At 47.6% G+C, this 18,194-nt stretch overlaps 1 protein-coding gene across 3 annotated transcripts in view; it reads left to right on the plus strand.

Moving 5' to 3' along the window:
* TTC3 (tetratricopeptide repeat domain 3) overlaps positions 1–18,194 on the plus strand; it is a 115,031-nt gene that overhangs the window by 13,708 nt on the left and 83,129 nt on the right. Inside the window, exons 6-10 of one of the 3 annotated variants that reach the window (XM_060198688.1) lie at positions 474–527; positions 2,668–2,788; positions 6,648–6,733; positions 9,374–9,468; positions 12,237–12,299. In XM_060198688.1, the coding sequence (XP_060054671.1) occupies positions 474–527; positions 2,668–2,788; positions 6,648–6,733; positions 9,374–9,468; positions 12,237–12,299 (419 nt within the window). Of the gene's footprint in view, positions 1–473; positions 528–2,667; positions 2,789–6,647; positions 6,734–9,373; positions 9,469–12,236; positions 12,300–15,757; positions 16,257–18,194 lie in introns of those variants that run through there. The other 2 variants (XM_060198685.1, XM_060198683.1) reach the window with 2 other exon arrangements.

Genomic DNA, 18,194 nt, shown 5'->3' on the forward strand with positions numbered 1-18,194 from the left:
ACTATACTGTAAAACATTAACCCTCCCAATTAAATGGGGCGGGGGGGAGAAACAGAAAACACTGTTCATGCATTCATGCATATTCCTAAATTTATAAGTATTGAGGTCCATGCCAATGAATTCTTTAAAGATACCCTGTAAACCCTGTAAACAAGCAAACAGAAAACTGTCTTTCCAAATTATTAACACATTAAAACTCTTTTAAGAAAAGAAATCAGTGTCCTAACTAGGTAAATTCATACAAACTGCAAATTGGTGGTTTCCAGGGGTTGGACAAAATAAAATAATAAAGATAAAATTCCACCTCCCCAAAATAAAATTGCTGATGAGAAATGTACTGTTGGCGTAGACAGCAGTATTCCTGACATGTAAGTTTTTTTTTTTTTTTTTTTTGGTCCATTGGGAAAATTAAGTATAATTGACTGAATCAATAAAGGATAAAATGTGTATTTTACTCTTTTTCTGTTTTGCAGAATGACCCGTTCTTTATTGGAGGCTTATTGAGAATTGGTTATAAAATAGAAAATGTGAGTATTTAACTTGGGAGCCCAGCAAAATAAGTGTCTCCATCCACATTGGGCGTGTATTGTGTCCACGTGGTCAGGCTCTCAGATCCAGATCTTGCTAGTCTTGATTTCTGTATATTTTGAAACCATTTACTTATTTATCTTCTCCCTCTGCCCATAACCCCTGTAAGTTTTAAAAAATATTTATTTATTCCCTTTTTGTTGCTCTTGTTTTATTGTTGTAGTTATTATTATTGTTATTGGTGTTGTCTTCAGTTTCTAAACTCATTTGAGGCACTAGAAGGACAAGGAGCATTCCTGTCGCCTCTTGACCCCGTGTGAAGGTCAGGCGAGAGTGCTCATTTGCTTGGTTTCTTGGCTTACCTCATTAGCCACAGAACGTTTGAGACACATGGTCCCAGTGGTCTGGGAGGTGGCACAGTGGATAAAGTATTGGACTCTCAGGCACGAGGTCCTGAGTTCAATCCCCGGCAACATGTATCAGAATGATGTCTGCTTTTTTTTTTTTTAATATTTATTTTATTTATTTATTCCCTTTTGTTGCCCTTGTTGTTTTTTATTGTTGTAGTTAGTATTGTTGTTGTCGTTGTTGGATAGGACAGAGAGAAATGGAGAGAGGAGGGGAAGACAGAGAGGAGGAGAGAAAGACAGACACCTGCAGACCTGCTTCACCGCCTGTGAAGCGACTCCCCTGCAGGTGGGGAGCCGGGGTTCGAACCGGGATCCTTATGCGGGTCCTTGTGCTTTGCGCCACCTGCACTTAACCCGCTGCGCTACAGCCCGACTCCCGAAGTCTGCTTTCTCTCCTATCTTTCTAATTAATAAATAAATAAAATCTTTAAAAAAAAAAAAAAAAGACACACGGTCCTTTTGTGCCTTTGACCTTGAGGTGTGGGTGGAAGTCCTAGTCTAGATGTGATCTGAGAGCCCTCAACCTCCTGCCGCTGTTACGTGTTCCTGCTACCTGAGGCCACCTCTGACCAGGTCACAGACATCAACGCTCAGCCCTGTAATCATTACTGAAACATCTTTTTTTAAAAAAAATATTTATTCCCTTTTGTTGCCCTTGTTGTTTTAGTGTTGTCGTTGTTGGATAGGACAGAGAGAAATGGAGAGAGGAGGGAAAGACGGGGAGAGAAAGACAGACATCTGCAGACCTGCTTCACCGCCTGTGAAGCGACTCCCCTGCAAGTGGGGAGCCGGGGTTCGAACCGGGATCCTTACACCGGTCCTTGCGCTTTGCGCCACGTGTGCTTAACCTGCTGCACCACCGCCCGACTCCCTACTGAAGCATCTTAACCATTGAGGCTGACCCAAGTTTGCCCTAGATGGAATGATAACCTTTAACTGGTACATTGAGGTTCGTCTATTCCAGGAAAGGCTAGAGTGGTGAGACGAGGAGGCTGTACATATTTTGTATTAAGAATCTGAAATGGGGGAGTCAGGCGGTAGCACAGCGGGTTAAGCGCACGTGGCGCAAAGTGCAAGGACCAGCGTAAGAATCCTGGTTTGAGCCCCCAGATCCCCACCTGCAGGTGTCTGTCTTTCTCTCCCCCTCTCTGTCTTCCCCTCCTCTCTCCATTTCTCTCTGTCCTATCCGACAACGACGACATCAGTAACTACAATAATAAAGCAACAAGGGCAACAAAAGGAAATAAATAAATATTTATTTATTTATTTAAAAAAAGAACCTGAAGTGGAGCTGGGCAGAGGTGCTCCCGGTTAAGCACACATATTGCCATGCACAAGGGCCTGGGTTCGAGCCGTCACTCCTCATCTACAGGGGTGCACGCTTCACGAGCACAGAAGGAGGTCTGCAGGTGTCTATCTTTCTCCCCCTGCTAACTCAGTTTCTCTCTGTGCTGTCAAATAAAACATAAAGAAGAAAATCTGAAATGTTTTGGGGTCATGGTGCCTGGTGGTGGAGTAAGAGCTGAGTAGGGGATGACAAGAGTTTCGCACATACCTGTCACGAGGAAATGAGAGGTGGTACCCATATGCCATAAACCGTAAAGAAGAAAATCCATTCAGCTCCCATGAAACAATCATCTGAGTGCTATGTAAGATAGATTTATAATGCCACATATATACTTAGATTTAATACTCAAATCACATTCTTTGTCTCTTCTTTTTGAAACAGAAAATTTTGGTAATGGAAGAAGCTTTGAATTGGGTGAAATATATAGGAGATGTAACAATTCTCCCTAAACTAGGATCTGTTGACCACTGTTGGCCCATGTTAAGTATTTTCTTTACTGAATGTAAGTACAAATAAATTGTCACATGGCTCAGTTCTCCACAAAAGTCATTTCTGTTTGAAAATTGAAAGTGTAGTTGTATGATTATCTTGGGATTTAAAAAAAAAAAAAAGGTCTGAGTATGAGAGCTCTAGCCTTGTAGTTACTGTTACTCGGTGTTTGTTTCTTGTCTTACTGAGTTCTTTGATGCTTTGGGGGAAAGTTTTTTTTTTTTTTTAACCGATTACCCAGTTCTGGCTCATGGTGGTGCCAGGGTTTGAACCTAAGACTTTGTATCCTCAAGCATGAAAGATGTTTTGTCACCATTATGCCATCTCCCTGGTCTTTAGATTTAAAAATTCTGTCCACCAGCCGGATGTCATAAATTACCAGGGATCCAAAGAAAACACATTGGAATGCTTGTATCTCCATCACAGGAGAAGCATCTTTGCATCTCCCTACTGAATCCTGTTGCAGTGTCTGATGAGACCACTATACATTTTTTTTCTTTGTGAAATATTATCCCTTCAGGTATTTGACTATTAGCAATTTTTAAAAATATTTACTCACCTCCTTTTGTTGCCCTTCTTGTTTTATTGTAGTTGTTGTTATTGATGTCATTGGTGGATAGGACAGAGAGAAATGGAGAGAGGAGGGGGAGACAGAGAGGGGGAGAGAAAGACAGACACCTGCAGACCTGCTTCACCGCCTGGGAAGCGATGCCCCTGCAGGTGGGGAGCCGGGGGCTCAAACCGGGATCCTTACACTGGTCCTTGGCACTTTGCACTACCTGCGCTTAACCCGCCGAGCTACCGCCCGACTCCCAGCAGTCTTGTGTGTGTGTGGAACTGGGGACTTGGTTGTGATTCCATTGCTCCAGGCCACTTTTTCATTCAGAGTGAGTGATACAGAAAGATGGAGAGAGAGCCCTCGTGAGAGCTTCCTCTGTTGCTGTAGCACCTCATATGTGGCACCCGAACTCGAACCCAGGATTCAGGCATGAGAGCCCAGGTACCCTGCCTAGTGAGCTCTCTACGGCCTAGACACAGAGATCGCAAAACCCAGGAAATGGTTGCCTCATCTGTGCATGAAGAACTATAATTTGCTTTTCCTGAGGAGAGGGCAGATTTTGTTCAGAATTAGGTCTAAACATGAAGCCATCCTTTCCCGGTGGGTCCGCCAGACAGGCTGCGTGGTGCCAGCAGGTTCTGGAGGGCCTCAGTTCTCGACTGGACCCGTGGCAGAAGGTAGAGAGGGAGGTCATATCCTGGGCTCCCTGACGCTCCTGTTCCTGTTTGGGAAATGAGCAAACGAAGGACCGGCGTCCACGTGCCATCCCTGCAGTCCAGTGAGCAGGCAAGTCTGGGCGCAGGTGGGCTCTGAGCTCAAAGCCTGGGCGCAGGTGGGCCTCTGAGCTCAAAGCCTGGGCGCAGGTGGGCTCTGAGCTCAAAGCCTGGGCGCAGGTGGGCTCTGAGCTCAAAGCCTGGGCGCAGGTGGGCTCTGAGCTCAAAGCCTGGGCACAGGTGGGCTCTGAGCTCAAAGCCTGGGCGCAGGTGGGCTCTGAGCTCAAAGCCTGGGCGCAGGTGGGCTCTGAGCTCAAAGCCTGGGCGCAGGTGGACCTCTGAGCTCAAAACCTGGGCGCAGGTGGGCCTCTGAGCTCAAAGCCTGGGCGCAGGTGGGCTCTGAGCTCAAAGCCTGGGCGCAGGTGGGCTCTGAGCTCAAAGCCTGGGCGCAGGTGGACCTCTGAGCTCAAAGCCTGGGCGCAGGTGGGCTCTGAGCTCAAATCCTGGGCGCAGGTGGGCTCTGAGCTCAAAGCCTGGGCGCAGGTGGGCTCTGAGCTCAAAGCCTGGGCGCAGGTGGACCTCTGAGCTCAAAGCCTGGGCGCAGGTGGGCCTCTGAGCTCAAAGCCTGGGCGCAGGTGGGCCTCTGAGCTCAAAGCCTGGGCGCAGGTGGGCTCTGAGCTCAAAGCCTGGGCGCAGGTGGACCTCTGAGCTCAAAACCTGGGCGCAGGTGGGCCTCTGAGCTCAAAGCCTGGGCGCAGGTGGGCTCTGAGCTCAAAGCCTGGGCGCAGGTGGGCTCTGAGCTCAAAGCCTGGGCGCAGGTGGACCTCTGAGCTCAAAGCCTGGGCACAGGTGGGCTCTGAGCTCAAAGCCTGGGCGCAGGTGGGTTCTGAGCTCAAAGCCTGGGCGCAGGTGGGCTCTGAGCTCAAAGCCTGGGCGCAGGTGGACCTCTGAGCTCAAAACCTGGGCGCAGGTGGGCCTCTGAGCTCAAAGCCTGGGCGCAGGTGGGCTCTGAGCTCAAAGCCTGGGCGCAGGTGGGCTCTGAGCTCAAAGCCTGGGCGCAGGTGGGCTCTGAGCTCAAAGCCTGGGCGCAGGTGGACCTCTGAGCTCAAAGCCTGGGCGCAGGTGGGCTCTGAGCTCAAAGCCTGGGTGCAGGTGGGCTCTGAGCTCAAAGCCTGGGCGCAGGTGGGCTCTGAGCTCAAAGCCTGGGCGCAGGTGGACCTCTGAGCTCAAAGCCTGGGCGCAGGTGGACCTCTGAGCTCAAAACCTGGGCGCAGGTGGGCCTCTGAGCTCAAAGCCTGGGCGCAGGTGGGTTCTGAGCTCAAAGCCTGGGCGCAGGTGGGGCTCTGAGCTCAAAGCCCTGGCTTTCCTCCCAGTGTCCCTCTGCCCTCGGCACCGCTCTGGCTGTGCTGTGACCTTCCCAAAGCTCTGCTTGAATCCTCTGTTTCTGACCCTTCAGATAGAAATGTGTCCGCCTAGAGGCATAGCTAAGGCTTGGTTGCAATGACATTTCTCAGTACTTTTAAAGAAGCTCTTATTTATTTATTTATTCCCTTGTTGTTCTTGTTTTATTGTTGTAGTTATTATTGCTGTTGTTGGATAGGACAGAGAAATGGAGAGAGGAGGGGAAGACGGGGAGAGAAAGACCGACACCTGCAGATCTGCTTCACCACTTGTGAAGCGACTCCCCTGCAGGTGGGGAGCGGGTGGCTTGAACCAGGATCCTTAGGCCGGTCCTTGCGCTTTGCGCCACCTGTGCTTAACCCGCTGCGCTACAGCCCGACTCCCATAGAGAAGCTCTTTCATAGAACACTTGAGATCTACGAGGCAGGCCCTGCTAACTTTGTAGCACGAACCACGGTTCATTATTTACAGAACTTCTTGCACACCACCTGCATTGAGGTTGGTGTATGAATTTTTTAGAGGAATTTTCACATTTCCTTGAGTCAGTGTTGAATTAAGACTTCATTTGTCTCATTTTAGAAAGGAGCTTTTTCAGGTGTTTGTTTTGAGATTGTTTTTTCATGTTTTTATCTATTTATTATTGGATAGAGACAGCGGAATCGAGAGGGGAGGTGGGGACAGAGGGAGAGAAACACCTGCAGCCCTGTTCCACTGCACGTTAAGCTTTCCCCCTGCAGGTGGGTACCGGGGACTTGAACCTGCAGCCTTGCGCACTGCGATGTGTGCACTTAACCAGGTGTGCCACCGCCAAGCTCCGTTTTCAGGTGTTTTCATTGAACATTGCGGCAGTCCTGTCTCAGCAACTCAGTGATGTTGAATTGCCGAGTCACTTGGGAATGCCTTGAGACTATACTTTACAGTCAATTAGTGTAAACAAGCAAATCTGTTAATACTAGAGGTCAAATAGACTGGGTCTCTAGTGAACAATGAATCTGATGTTTTCCCAGACACTTTTCAGTGGTTTTTAAATGTATTATTTGATACATGTAAAAGATTGCAGGAAATGTGTCATTTAGAAGATACCGTAATGTGAACTTTATGAACTCACTGACCTGAGGGTTAGAATAATATCAGAATCTTACTTAACTGCAAGTTTTTTTTAATGTGTTCTCTCACTTTCTCCTAAAAATACAATTTAGACAAGTATCATATAACTAAAGTTATAACGGAAAACTGCGACTTGCTTGAAGAATTTAAAACTCAATATTGTGCGGAATGTTTAGAGGTGAGAATAAATATATACTAGTAAGTATAATTTATGCTTCTCAGAACTTATTAATGCTCATAGGGCATTTCAATGGAGCTACTGTCTTGACAGCACCCAGAAACCACTATAAAGTTCAGCAGTGTTTTACAGGAGATTTAAATAAATTTTCACGGGATTCTTCCCCTTTTTTAGAAGAAGGAAACGCCATCGTAAGAGCTTTATAATGTAGCTTTAAAAAGTTCATTGAAAATTGAAATTTTATTATTTTTAACTAAAAAATAACATTAGCCAAGAAAGTGCGATTTTCCTTGGTAACAGTTTGAGATATGCCACTTGCTGTTGAATTTACTACAACTACCGTGGCAAATATTTTAATTTTAAAAAAAGGTTTATAAGAGTAGTATTCTGTTTACTTCTTTCTGTAAAAACCATTGGCACAGTCCAGTTTATTTTAGCTGATTGATTTACTTTGAAAATTTAAGAGGAAGCTTGCAGTTACCTTTGTAGTTTCTTTGATTTCTTACGTTCTAGCTAACTTTTTTTTTATTTTTTAATTACTCTGATCAATACTGCCTGTGTACAATTGACTTACGTGTTAATGTCAGGCATCGAGGTTTATTGTCAAAACAGTACTTTCTAGCCTGCAATTAAAATTTGACCTTGAGTCTATTTTCTCTGCACCCCATGGTAGACTTAGTAAGACATAAAAGTGGTGATGCTGGGTGGTGACTCATCGCTGACACATATTACGGTACTCAAGGCCTCGGGTTCAAGCCCCCAGTCCCCCACCTGTAGGGAGGAGGCTTTACAAGTGGTGAGGCAGTGTTGCAGGTCTCTCTCTCTCTCTCTCTCTCTCCATATCTCTCCCTTCACTCATAATTTCTTGTATCTATCTATCCAAAGTAAATAAAATTTTAAAAGGATATAAAAGTAGGCCTGCCAAATAATGTATTAAGGGGATAAATGTTTAGTGAAGTGCTCAAAATGTGATAGGTTTACTTGTCAGTATTTGTTTATTTGTTTATTTGTTTTTCCCTGAGCTCTGGCTCTGCTAGTGAAACTGGGACCTGTGGTGCTCAGGGCAGAAAATTCTCTTTGGATGACCATTACTCTATCTTCCCAGCCCCTTGCCAGTATTTTTTTTAAAATTTTTTTTGCATTATCTTTATTTACAGGATAGAGAGATAGAAATCGAGAGGAAAGGGGGTAATAGAGAGGGAGAGAGAAACAGACACCTGCAACACTGCTTCACCACTTGCAAAGCTTTCCCCGTGCAGGTGGGGACCAGGGGCTCGAACCTGGGCCCTTGTGCACTATAACTTGTGTGCTCAACCAGGGGTGCCACCACCCTTGTCAGTATTGTTTTTGATGAAGTGAGCATTGAGCAGTTAAAGACAGGTTCCTAAAAATAAATATACCAGAATATTAGAGGTTTTATTCCCACTTTCTATATACTTTAAAATTTTTTTTAAATAGCTTTATTTGGGAGTCGGGCGGTAGCGCAGAGGGTTAAGCGCAGATGGTGCAAAGCACAAGGATGGGCATAAGGATCCTGGTTCGAGCCCCCCGCCTCCCCACCTGCAAGGGGGGGTCACTTCACAGGCGGTGAAGCAGGTCTGCAGGTGTCTATCTTTCTTCCCCCACTCCATTTCTCTCTGTCCTATCCAACAACGACAACAACAATAACTACAACAATAAAACAAGGGCAACAAAAGGGAATAAATAAATGAATATTTTTAAAAATAGCTTACTTATTGGGTAGCCAGAATTGAGAGGGTAGAGGGAGATAGAGTGGGAGAGAGAGACACCATAGCCCTGCCTCACCACTTGCAAAGCTTCCCCCTGCAGGTGGGAACGGGGACTCAACCCCGGATCCTTGTGCATTGTAACATGTGCGCTCAACCAGGTGCGCCACCTGGCCCCTTAGTCCTGCTTTCTGTATATGTCATCTCTTAGATTATTTCTTTTTAATTAGTTTCTTTTTAATTGATGTGACATTGGTTTATAACATGCCAGGTTATCAGAAAAGTCGTGGGGTATTTTTTTCTATGTTTTCCTATGCAAAAATGCCTCTTGACTTTCTGACAACACAAAGATTTTAGGGGCAGAGTGGTGGCTTAGGGCCCAGCCCCCTTGAGCAGTAGGCAGTGCTGCAGGTGCTGCTTCTGTCTGTCACCCTCTCCCTTTCTTACTTTTGTCTCAACATCAAAAGAAAAAAATCAAGTTCGGGTGGGGGACCCACAGGTGCCGTGGGTCAGGCTGACTAGGCAGACAGATTCCATGTATTTGCAGAATTTGCAGCAGACGTCATTCAGAATAAATAAATAAATTAATTAATTAAATAAGTAAGTAAATGAAAAGGCCTCTGAGAGCAGTGGAGCTATTGTGTAGGCTCTGATTCCCCAGCGATAACCCTGGTGGAAAAAAACCCCAAAACCAATATGCAGTGTAAGATCTTATTGGGACAGCTCCAGACTGCATATGTGTCCCCACCCACTTTACCACCCCATCACCACAGTTCCTGTGCTCTCACACCAAACCAGAGTATCGCTGATGGAAAAGATAGAACAAAGTGGTTTTATTCCTAAGCCTTGGGGTTCCTAGGCCTTGGGGCTGTCTGTGGAGTTAATTGACTTGTTTCTCACCTTTACTTCTCAGCAAGGAGAACTAATGAAAATGAAAGGGAATGAAGAGTTTTTGAAGGAAAGATTCGATATAGCTATCGTCTATTATACCCGAGCCATTGAATATAGGTAAGAGGAAAAATTTTTAATGAAATACGGTGTATGGGCAGATCGTGTTAGAATGCTGATTAGGAGATATACAGGGCGTCGGGCGGTGGCACAGCGAGTTAAGCACAGGTGGCGCAAAGCGCAGGGACCGGCATAAGGATCCCGGTTTGAGCCCCCGGCTCCCCACCTGCAGGGGAGTCGCTTCACGGGCGGTGAAGCAGGTCTGCAGGTGTCTGTCTTTCTCTCCCCCTCTCTGTCTTCCCCTCCTCTCTCCATTTCTCTCTGTCCTATCCAACAACAAACAACATCAATAATGGCAATGATAATAACCACAACGAGGTTACAACAAGGGCAACAAAAAGGGGGAAAAATGGCCTCCAGGAGCGGTGGATTCATGGTGCAGGCACCGAGCCCAGCAATAACCCTGGAGGAAAAAAAAAAGAGAGAGAGAAATACAGGCAAGATGAGGAGCTGGGGCACGCAGACTAGGTGTTCTCACTTGTCGGCGTCAGGAGCAGCAGAGATGTCCGGAATGGCTGGTGCCGGGGAGTCGGGCAGAATTGGGCATTTGTTCCCATGTACGCCTGTTTTCTTTCAGGCTTTGCAGCTCAGTCATCTGTCCATCCATCCTTCCACCCTTCCTCCTTTCTTTAATTTTGTTATTGGGGGTTGTTGACAGTCAGTACAGTTGTTGACATGTGTAACAAACAGTTCTGTCTTCTCTTATGTGAGCAGGCTCTCTACACAACCATTATGTTATCTACCCCCGCAAATTTCTTTTATTTACTTATTTATTTATAAATGGGAATACTGACAAGACCATAGGATAAGAAGGGTACCATTCCACACAATTCCCACCGCCAGAACTCCGTATCCCATCCCCTCCCCTGATAGCTTTCCTATTCTTTATCCCTCTGGGAGCATGGCCCAGGCTCATCATGGAGAGCAGAAGGTGGGAGGTCTGGCTTCTGTAACTGCTTCTCCGCTGAATGCCAGTTTCTTTTTTCTTTTTTTTTTTTTAATTTTTTTCAATATTTATTTCTTTCCCCTTTTGTTGCCCTTGTTGTTTTATTGTTGTAGTTATTATTGTTGTTGTTGTATTTGGGTAGGACAGAGAGAAACGGAAAGAGGAGGGGTAGACAGAGAGGAGGAGAGAAAGACAGACACCTGCAGACCTGCTTCACCACCTGTGAAGCGACTCCCCTGCAGGTGGGGAGCTGGGAGCTCGAACCAGGATCCTTATGCAGGTCCCTGCGCTTTGCGCCACGTGCGCTTAACCCGCTGCTCTACCGCCTGACTCCCCAGTTTCTGTTTTCTATCAAACACTCTCACCCCCAGCCTGGGTTGTCCTCCATTGTGTACCGCCCCAAGTCCTTTACTTTGGTGCAATGCCCCCCCCCGCCCCGAGTCCTTTACTTTGGTGCAATGCCCCCCCCCCCCGCCCCGAGTCCTTTACTTTGGTGCAATGCGCCGCACAGTCCGAGTTCCACTTTGTGGTTCCCCTTCTGCTCTTATTTCTCAACTTCTGTGCCTGAGTGAGCTCATTCCACGTTCATTCTTCTCTTTCTGGCCGACCTCATTTCACAGGATCCCATCAGGCCCCGTCCGAGATGAGGTGAAGAAGGTGAATTCCTTATTCTCTGTCATAGCCGAGTAGTATTCCATTGTGTATGTAGATCACAGCTTGCTCAGCCACTCATCTGTTGTTGGACACCTGGCTTGCTTCCAGGTTTTGGCTACTATAAATTGTGCTGCTGTGAACATAGGTAGACGCAGATCTTTTTGGATGGATGTCATCTGTTCTTTCTTGTCATCATTGTACCCTCAACTATTTCCTTCCTAATTATTATTTGATCAGAATGAGTCAGTGTCTAATACTTAAGATACACAAACCCTGGTCCTTGTGCGTGGTACTGGGTGTGCCCCTGCCTGGCCCTTCAAAATGTTTTATTTTCTGAGAGGCAGCTTACCTTTCTACAGTGGTAGGATTTGGGGAAGGCAGACACTCTCTGCCTCGTTGTCCGGCTGCTGGGATTGGAAGCTTTCCTGCAGCTGAGCCTCACAGTGGCTTCCACTAGCGCCTTAGCTGGGCGCAGTGACACTGTCTCCTTCCATGCCGGCTCTGTGAGGAGCCAGAGCATCAGGGTAGCAGGCCTCCCCCACCCCCCACAGGCTGTGGCAGAGGCAGAGAGAAAGAGAAATAAGTTCTGCCATGGGGTGTCAGCTTCAACAGGAAAGGACACTTGAAATGAGCTAACTGACATTGCTGTAGCAACTTACGGAGTTTAATCTGAATTCTCTGTTGAGGTGGTGTACAGTGATTCACCTTAAAATCCACCAAGTAGTACAGGAGAGATAGCTTAATGACGATGCACACAGACTCTCCTACCTGAGGCTCTGAGGTCCCAGGATCAGCCACCCACTAGTAAGTCTCCTTTGATCCTTATGACAGCCTTCCTGTGAACTAGCCACAGAGGAAGAGCTGGCTTCATGTTGAATGTGGCAGTGTGCAGGCTGTTTGAAGCAAAGCACCCAGGGAGCAGTTGACTCTGCCACTTGGCCCCTGAGCCCAGTGCTCTTCCTGCTTAGACACGAGATGCAGAGGTAGTGGAGGAGAGGCTTTTCATGCTTTAGGATGCTGTGTGAACTTTGTGTGTTTCATATGCAATGGTCTATACCGACTCAACCTTTTATTTGTCTGTTTATTTGCTTATTGGGGGTTTAATGGTTTACAGTGGACAGTAAAATACAATAGTTTGTGCATGAACCTTTTCTTTTTTGTCCAAAAGACCTGAAAACCACCTGCTCTATGGGAACCGAGCTCTTTGTTTTCTCCGCACTGGACGATTCAGGTGAGTTTAGCTCCTGCTGCTGAACTTTTTTTTTTAATATTTATTTTATTTATTTATTCCCTTTTGTTGCCCTTGTTGTTTTATTGTTGTAGTTATTATTGTTGTTGTCGCTGTTGGATAGGACAGAGAGAAATGGAGAGAGGAGGGGAAGACAGAGAGGAGGAGAGAAAGATAGACACCTGCAGACCTGCTTCACCGCTTGTGAAGCGAATCCCCTGCAGGTGGGGAGCCGGGGTTCGAACCAGGATCCTTATGCGGGTCCTTGTGCTTTGCGCCACCTGCGCTTAACCCGCTGCGCTACAGCCCAACTCCCAGCTGCTGAACTTTTAGGCTAACTGCCCATTTGGGGGGAGAATTATTTGTTCTGCAAGTTGACGAGAAAATCCTTCAATCAGTAGTTCTTCGGCAGAAGTAGTTAGGTGCTTAAGGGGCTTTGTTTACACGACAAGAGTACCAGCAGCCATTCTGACTGAGGTGGTGACACGGCTGCTTTGCAGAGGCTTATTTACTTCTCACAGTGCCTGCAACGAGCTGGTAACGCTATTTTCCACATTTACATCTGGACAAATTTATACTACTGTTAAGTGGTGTTGCCAAGATTGGAACACAAGCTTTTTAAAAAAATTATTGTTATTTTTTATTATTGCAATCGCTGGGGCTCTGCCTGCACATGAAATCTGTCCCTCCTGGTGGCCATTTTTTCTCCCTTTTTCTTTTTGACAGGAAATAGAAACTTGCGGGCAGGGAGAGAGAGAGAGAGAGAGAGAGAGCAAGAGAAACACCTGTAGCAGTGCTTCACTGCTTATGAAGCTTTCTCCCTGCAAAGGGGCACTGAGGACTTAAACCCAGGTCCTTGAATAAGCCCCCAACTGGGGGTGCCACCTCCAGCCCCAGGACACAGATCTTATGTGATGTCAGACACAGATTATATGATTCTGGAAGAAGAATTTTTTGTTGTATGACAGGGTTCTTCTCTCTTTGTATAAAAACTTTAAATGCCCTTGAAAAATAAAAGCGAGCAAGGAACCTTGATGTCGTTATACAAGTATTGAGCGAAGTGATAGTTGAATCATAGATTCTTAACAGTGACTTGGAACTGAGCTTTTATTTATTAGTAAAGATTTTAAAGAGAGGGGCCGGGCAGTCGAACACCAGGTTAAATGCATATAGTAGGAAGCGCAAGGGCCTGCTCAAGGATCCGGGTTCGAGCCCCTGCTCCCCACCTGTAGGGGGGGGTCACTTCACAAGTGGTGAAGCAGGTCTGCAGGTGTCTGTCTTTCTCCCTCTCTATCTCTCCCTCCTCTCTCAGTCCTGTACAATTAAACAGAAAAATGGCTTCCAGGAGCAGCCAGTTCGCAGGTACTGAAACCCAGCAGTAACCCTGGAGGCAAAAAAAAAAAAAGAGAGAGAGAGAGAGAGATTTTAGAGAAATGAACTGTGAGCATTAATATTAAATTAGTGTGGGCTGTCAAGTTTATGTAGGAACAGTTTAGGGTAATGTCAAGACTGTGTTCCATTCACTGGAATGTTTAAAACAAGCCAAGCAAACTAAATGGTCAAGTTAGAGTCTGAGACTGTCATACTTACTACAGACTTGAGTTATCTGTTGTAATTGGCATTTGAGTTGGATCTTTCTGTTGCTCAAAATAGAAAGAGGAGATGTGACATCATTCTCACTGTCAATGAAGAAAAAGGAAACTGGCTGCTCAGGTGAGAGGGTATGTCCCTGGGTGTTCAGCGCTGGGAGAAGTGTCTCTTGCAGCCGAGACATGAAGTGAATCGAGTGGTGGACTAGAGCAGGGCGTCTGCCGCATTGCTGTTGGCAGCAGAAAGCCTCCCTGGCACTGCGGTCTAGGCTTCTCCTCAGGATTCTGGTGATGTCTGTCAGGGTGTGATGTCACCAGCTGCTTTTTAGTGAGGACGCTTGTGTTGGGCTGTGGAAGGGTGGAGAGGGGGGGCTAGTATATCAGAATGCGGCTCTTAAAAATAACATTATTATGTCTTTCTCTCATTGTAAACAGAATACATTCTCATGATAGAAAATTTGGAAACTACAAGAGTTTAAAAAGAAGAAAATAAAAAAATCATCAGTACTCCAAGCACACCCGGGAGAGTACCGCTGTGTTAACCTCACGCAGCTTTTTAGATAGCTATGCAAGCCGTGGGTTTCCCGAGGCCAGCTAGTCTAGCGGCATGGACAGACGGACGGACGGACGGGCCGGACGCCATCTTCCATCAGTGCCACTGTCCTCAGCTGGTTCTGATGAGCGAAGAGCTGCTAAAGCCTTTAGGCTATTCCCTCTGGCGAGGTCCAGACTTGCAGGTTTTCTGTGTGGTTTCAAGGTGGATCTGTGTGCTTCTGCGATGAGTAAACAGGTCGCCAGCTTAGCTAGCCTCTTGCAAACCGAGGCTCCTCTCTGAAACCTTGATGGGGTGCAAGGCTGTCTACTCTGCACAGAGGGGATCCGAGAGCTGAGAAGCAGGCCTGGGCATTTCTGCTCTCAGGAGAGTGAGAGCCAGATAGTCAGGGGCACCCACCTAGACTCATCTCAGTAACTGGCAAAGCCAGGCAGCCTGGTGAGGCCCGGAGCGGGGCTGTGCATCCTTTTTAGTGCACTTCCTGTCTCTAGCACCATCAGTTTCCACCCGAGGCCGGCCAGCAGCGTGTCCTCTGTAAGGACCAGCTGCCTGTCTAATGCTGGAAGCATGCTGCCTCCCTGGGGTGCTTGCCGAGTCCCACCTTCTCTCACGTTGCTTGGACAGCTAGCCCAGTGAGGCAGGCACAGCGCTGTCCAAGCCCAGGTGCCAGCCAGTCAGAAGGGCACTGACACCGACGTCCCTTTGAGAGAGTTGGCAGGTATGTTGCAGGAGTCTGACTGAGTAGCTATGGAGGTGACTGGAAAGCAGCCAGCCTCCCTGAGTTCCCGCAGGGATAGAGGAGGCCAGGCTTTCTGCCGGCCACTGAGAGAGCCCGGTGGAGGTGCCCAAAGAGGACTGTTGGAAGTCCTTGACTTGAAATAAAAGTCCTTTAATAATTTTTGAAAAGAAGGGTTAAAGTTGTCAGTTGCAAAATACAATAATAAATCTGAGGTAGTTTATTCTTTAAAGGTTGGAAAATACAAATTATAACATTACAAGAGGCATTTAGTTTAAGAATATACCTTTGGGGAGTCTGGCGGCAGCGCAGTGGGTTAAGCACACGTGGTGCAAAGCGCAAGGATCGGCGTGAGGATCCCGGTTCGAGCCCCCAGCTCCCCACCTGCAGGGACGTCGCTTCACAGGCGGTGAAGCAGGTCTGCAGGTGTCTGTCTTTCTCTCCCCCTCTCTGTCTTCCCTTCCTCTCTCTCCATTTCTCTCTGTCTTATCCAACAACGATGACAACAGTAATAACTATAACAATAAAACAACAAGGGCAACAAAAGGGAATAAATAAATATATATTTAAAAAATTAATATATATATCTTTGGCAGGGTTGAAATCTAAACACTCTTTTCTACAACTTGGCCTGTGCTTTTGTGCACTTACTTAGGAGTCTTTTCACATAAAACACCCCCGTGTGAAGTAAACGCGGTCCTCACCGAGGAGGAAAGAGGCAGGGCAGGCGGGACAGCGGCCTCAGACACTGCAGGTGTGAGGGGCCCAGAATGCTTGGGCCCAGGCAGCCAACTTGCAGAGTCTCTGTTGTCGGTCACCACGGAGAGGTGGTGAGAGACCTGGCCGGGGGCCACGTGAAAGTCGAGGGGGGAACGTCTAAAAGCAAACCGTCCAGATGGTCAATAAACATGATTATCCTTGCAGGACACGCAGATTAAACACTGTGAGTCTTCTTCAGATTGGCACAGATTTAAACACCTCATGACACCAAGTGTTTGAGAGGCTGTGGATCAAAAGGTAACTCCCGCTCGGCTGGAGAAAGTGTAAATTGGCATGACCACTTTGGAGAGCAGTTTGGCCAGGTGAAGGAAGATGCGCTTGCTTCCGCCGCAACCACTCCCAGGCTCCTGCCCACCACGGGAAGACGTGCCCGGGCTCCGTGGGGGCTCTGTGTGTAAGAGTAAAGGGATGGCAGTGCCCTTGAATGCCCATCACTAGGGGAATGGATAACCGCTCTTTGGTGTATTCATACACTGGAATTGTGTGTCATGGTTAAAAAATGAGTGCAATGCTGAGTGCAAAAGCAGGTTGCAGAGTGCCGTGTACGGTCCAAGGCCGTTGATAGGATGTTTGAACACGCACACAGTGATAATGCATACCCGCGATTAACACAGAGTATGTATTAAAGGTGTCTTCAGAGTGCACGGGCATGTGACACCCGGGGAGTGGCTGGCTGTCTCTGGGAAGGGAAGGAGGGAGCAGGCTGGAGACGGGAGAGCTGGTCTGCAGCAGACGCCAACTGCAACCGACTTCTGCACCAAGGCCTGAAGCGAATGTGGCAAAATGTTGAGGTCTTGCCAAGCTGGCACATGGGTGCTGCTTCTGTTACGTCATCCTCTGTCCTTCTGTGAACGCTTGCAATTTTGATTTAAAAAAAGAAGCATCATGAAAGGTGTAATTAAGATGCACACGGTAAGCGGGAGAAGCCCCAGCGATCATTCAAGTTAGAGGGTGAAGTAAGTGAGAAGGGACCTTTGAAGGAGAGGTGTGGGCAGGAGGCGGGCGTTTGGGATGCCCAGGCTAGAAGTCTGGAAGTGGTCGCTGCGGGCAGGGTGGCTGAGAGAAGTGGGCCTCAGCCCTGCCACACGTTAGCATCCCTGGGACTCTGCAGAGACCCGCCCCCCTCGCTCCCACACGCTTCCAGAGATTCTGGTGGAATTAATCTGGGCCCAGTGGCTTGGGTATTGATTTGGCTTTCAGAAAGTCTCCCAGTGGTGCTAGTAACGCCTCCGGGTTAGAGACCTGGGGTCCTGAGAGGAGCCTGGGGCTAGAAGAGAGAGTTAGCCTGAGCCTGGAGCAGCACCACTCTTGTCGGGAGGGTGGGCTGTACGGGAGCCTGTAGGAAGGTGGCCATCAAGGCGGCCTGCTAAGCGTGTGTCCATGGACGTAAGTGCTAGCGTGTCCAGTCTGGCATATGACCGCAAACTCTCCACTCAGGGCTGAAATGGGGAAGAGAACCTCGGGTTCCAGAGAAGGGGACTTGGGGGGGTTCTGTATGCAATGGCTCAAAAATACCTCTCATTAAAGACCTAGTTTTTTCCAGCCCCATTGTGTGACTCGGTGCTCAGGCTGCCCCTCCAGATGACTTCTGTGATTCGGACATCAATTCGGACAGGACTGTCTCCAGCAGAAGGAGGGTGGCTTTTTTTTTTTTTTCAGTCTTTCACAAAATCCTAAGACGCATCCCAGGAAGTGAATGGTGCAGAATTGCTAGGTTGATTTTCTCGGAAGCCAAACAGTTGTGGTCACAACACCCAAGTCACAAGGCCGGGTCCCTTAGTTCCTCCTCCCAGGAAAACCACAGGTCCCGCTCCCCACGCCCTATGTTAGTGTTGTCCTTTTGTGTGCGTGTGTGTGTGTGTGTGTGCGCGTGCGCGCGGTGGAAACTCATCCAGTATGTGCTCTTCTCTGTCTGGCTTTCAGCATTGCTTTTGAGACTCACATTGTTGCATGTAAGTGTGAAGTGTCATTGACTGCATGAATATACCACGTTTTATCCATTCTATTGCTGATGGGCATCTGGGCATTTGCTGGCATCCGGGTTGCACAGAGAGCGTCATTGTGAACACACGTGTTCATCTCCATGCCGTACAGTCCGGGAATGGAGTGCCTAGGGCCCGGCGTGTGCTTAGAGCCAGTGGGAGCACCTAGTCTCCAAGGGGGTTGTGGCATTCTGCGCCCCTGCCAGTGGCACACAAGAGAATTCTTTCCACATCCTCATCCGCACTTACTACTCTGCC

This window comes from Erinaceus europaeus, chromosome 9 (genome assembly GCF_950295315.1).
Source record: "Erinaceus europaeus chromosome 9, mEriEur2.1, whole genome shotgun sequence".
Classification (NCBI taxonomy): domain Eukaryota; kingdom Metazoa; phylum Chordata; class Mammalia; order Eulipotyphla; family Erinaceidae; genus Erinaceus; species Erinaceus europaeus.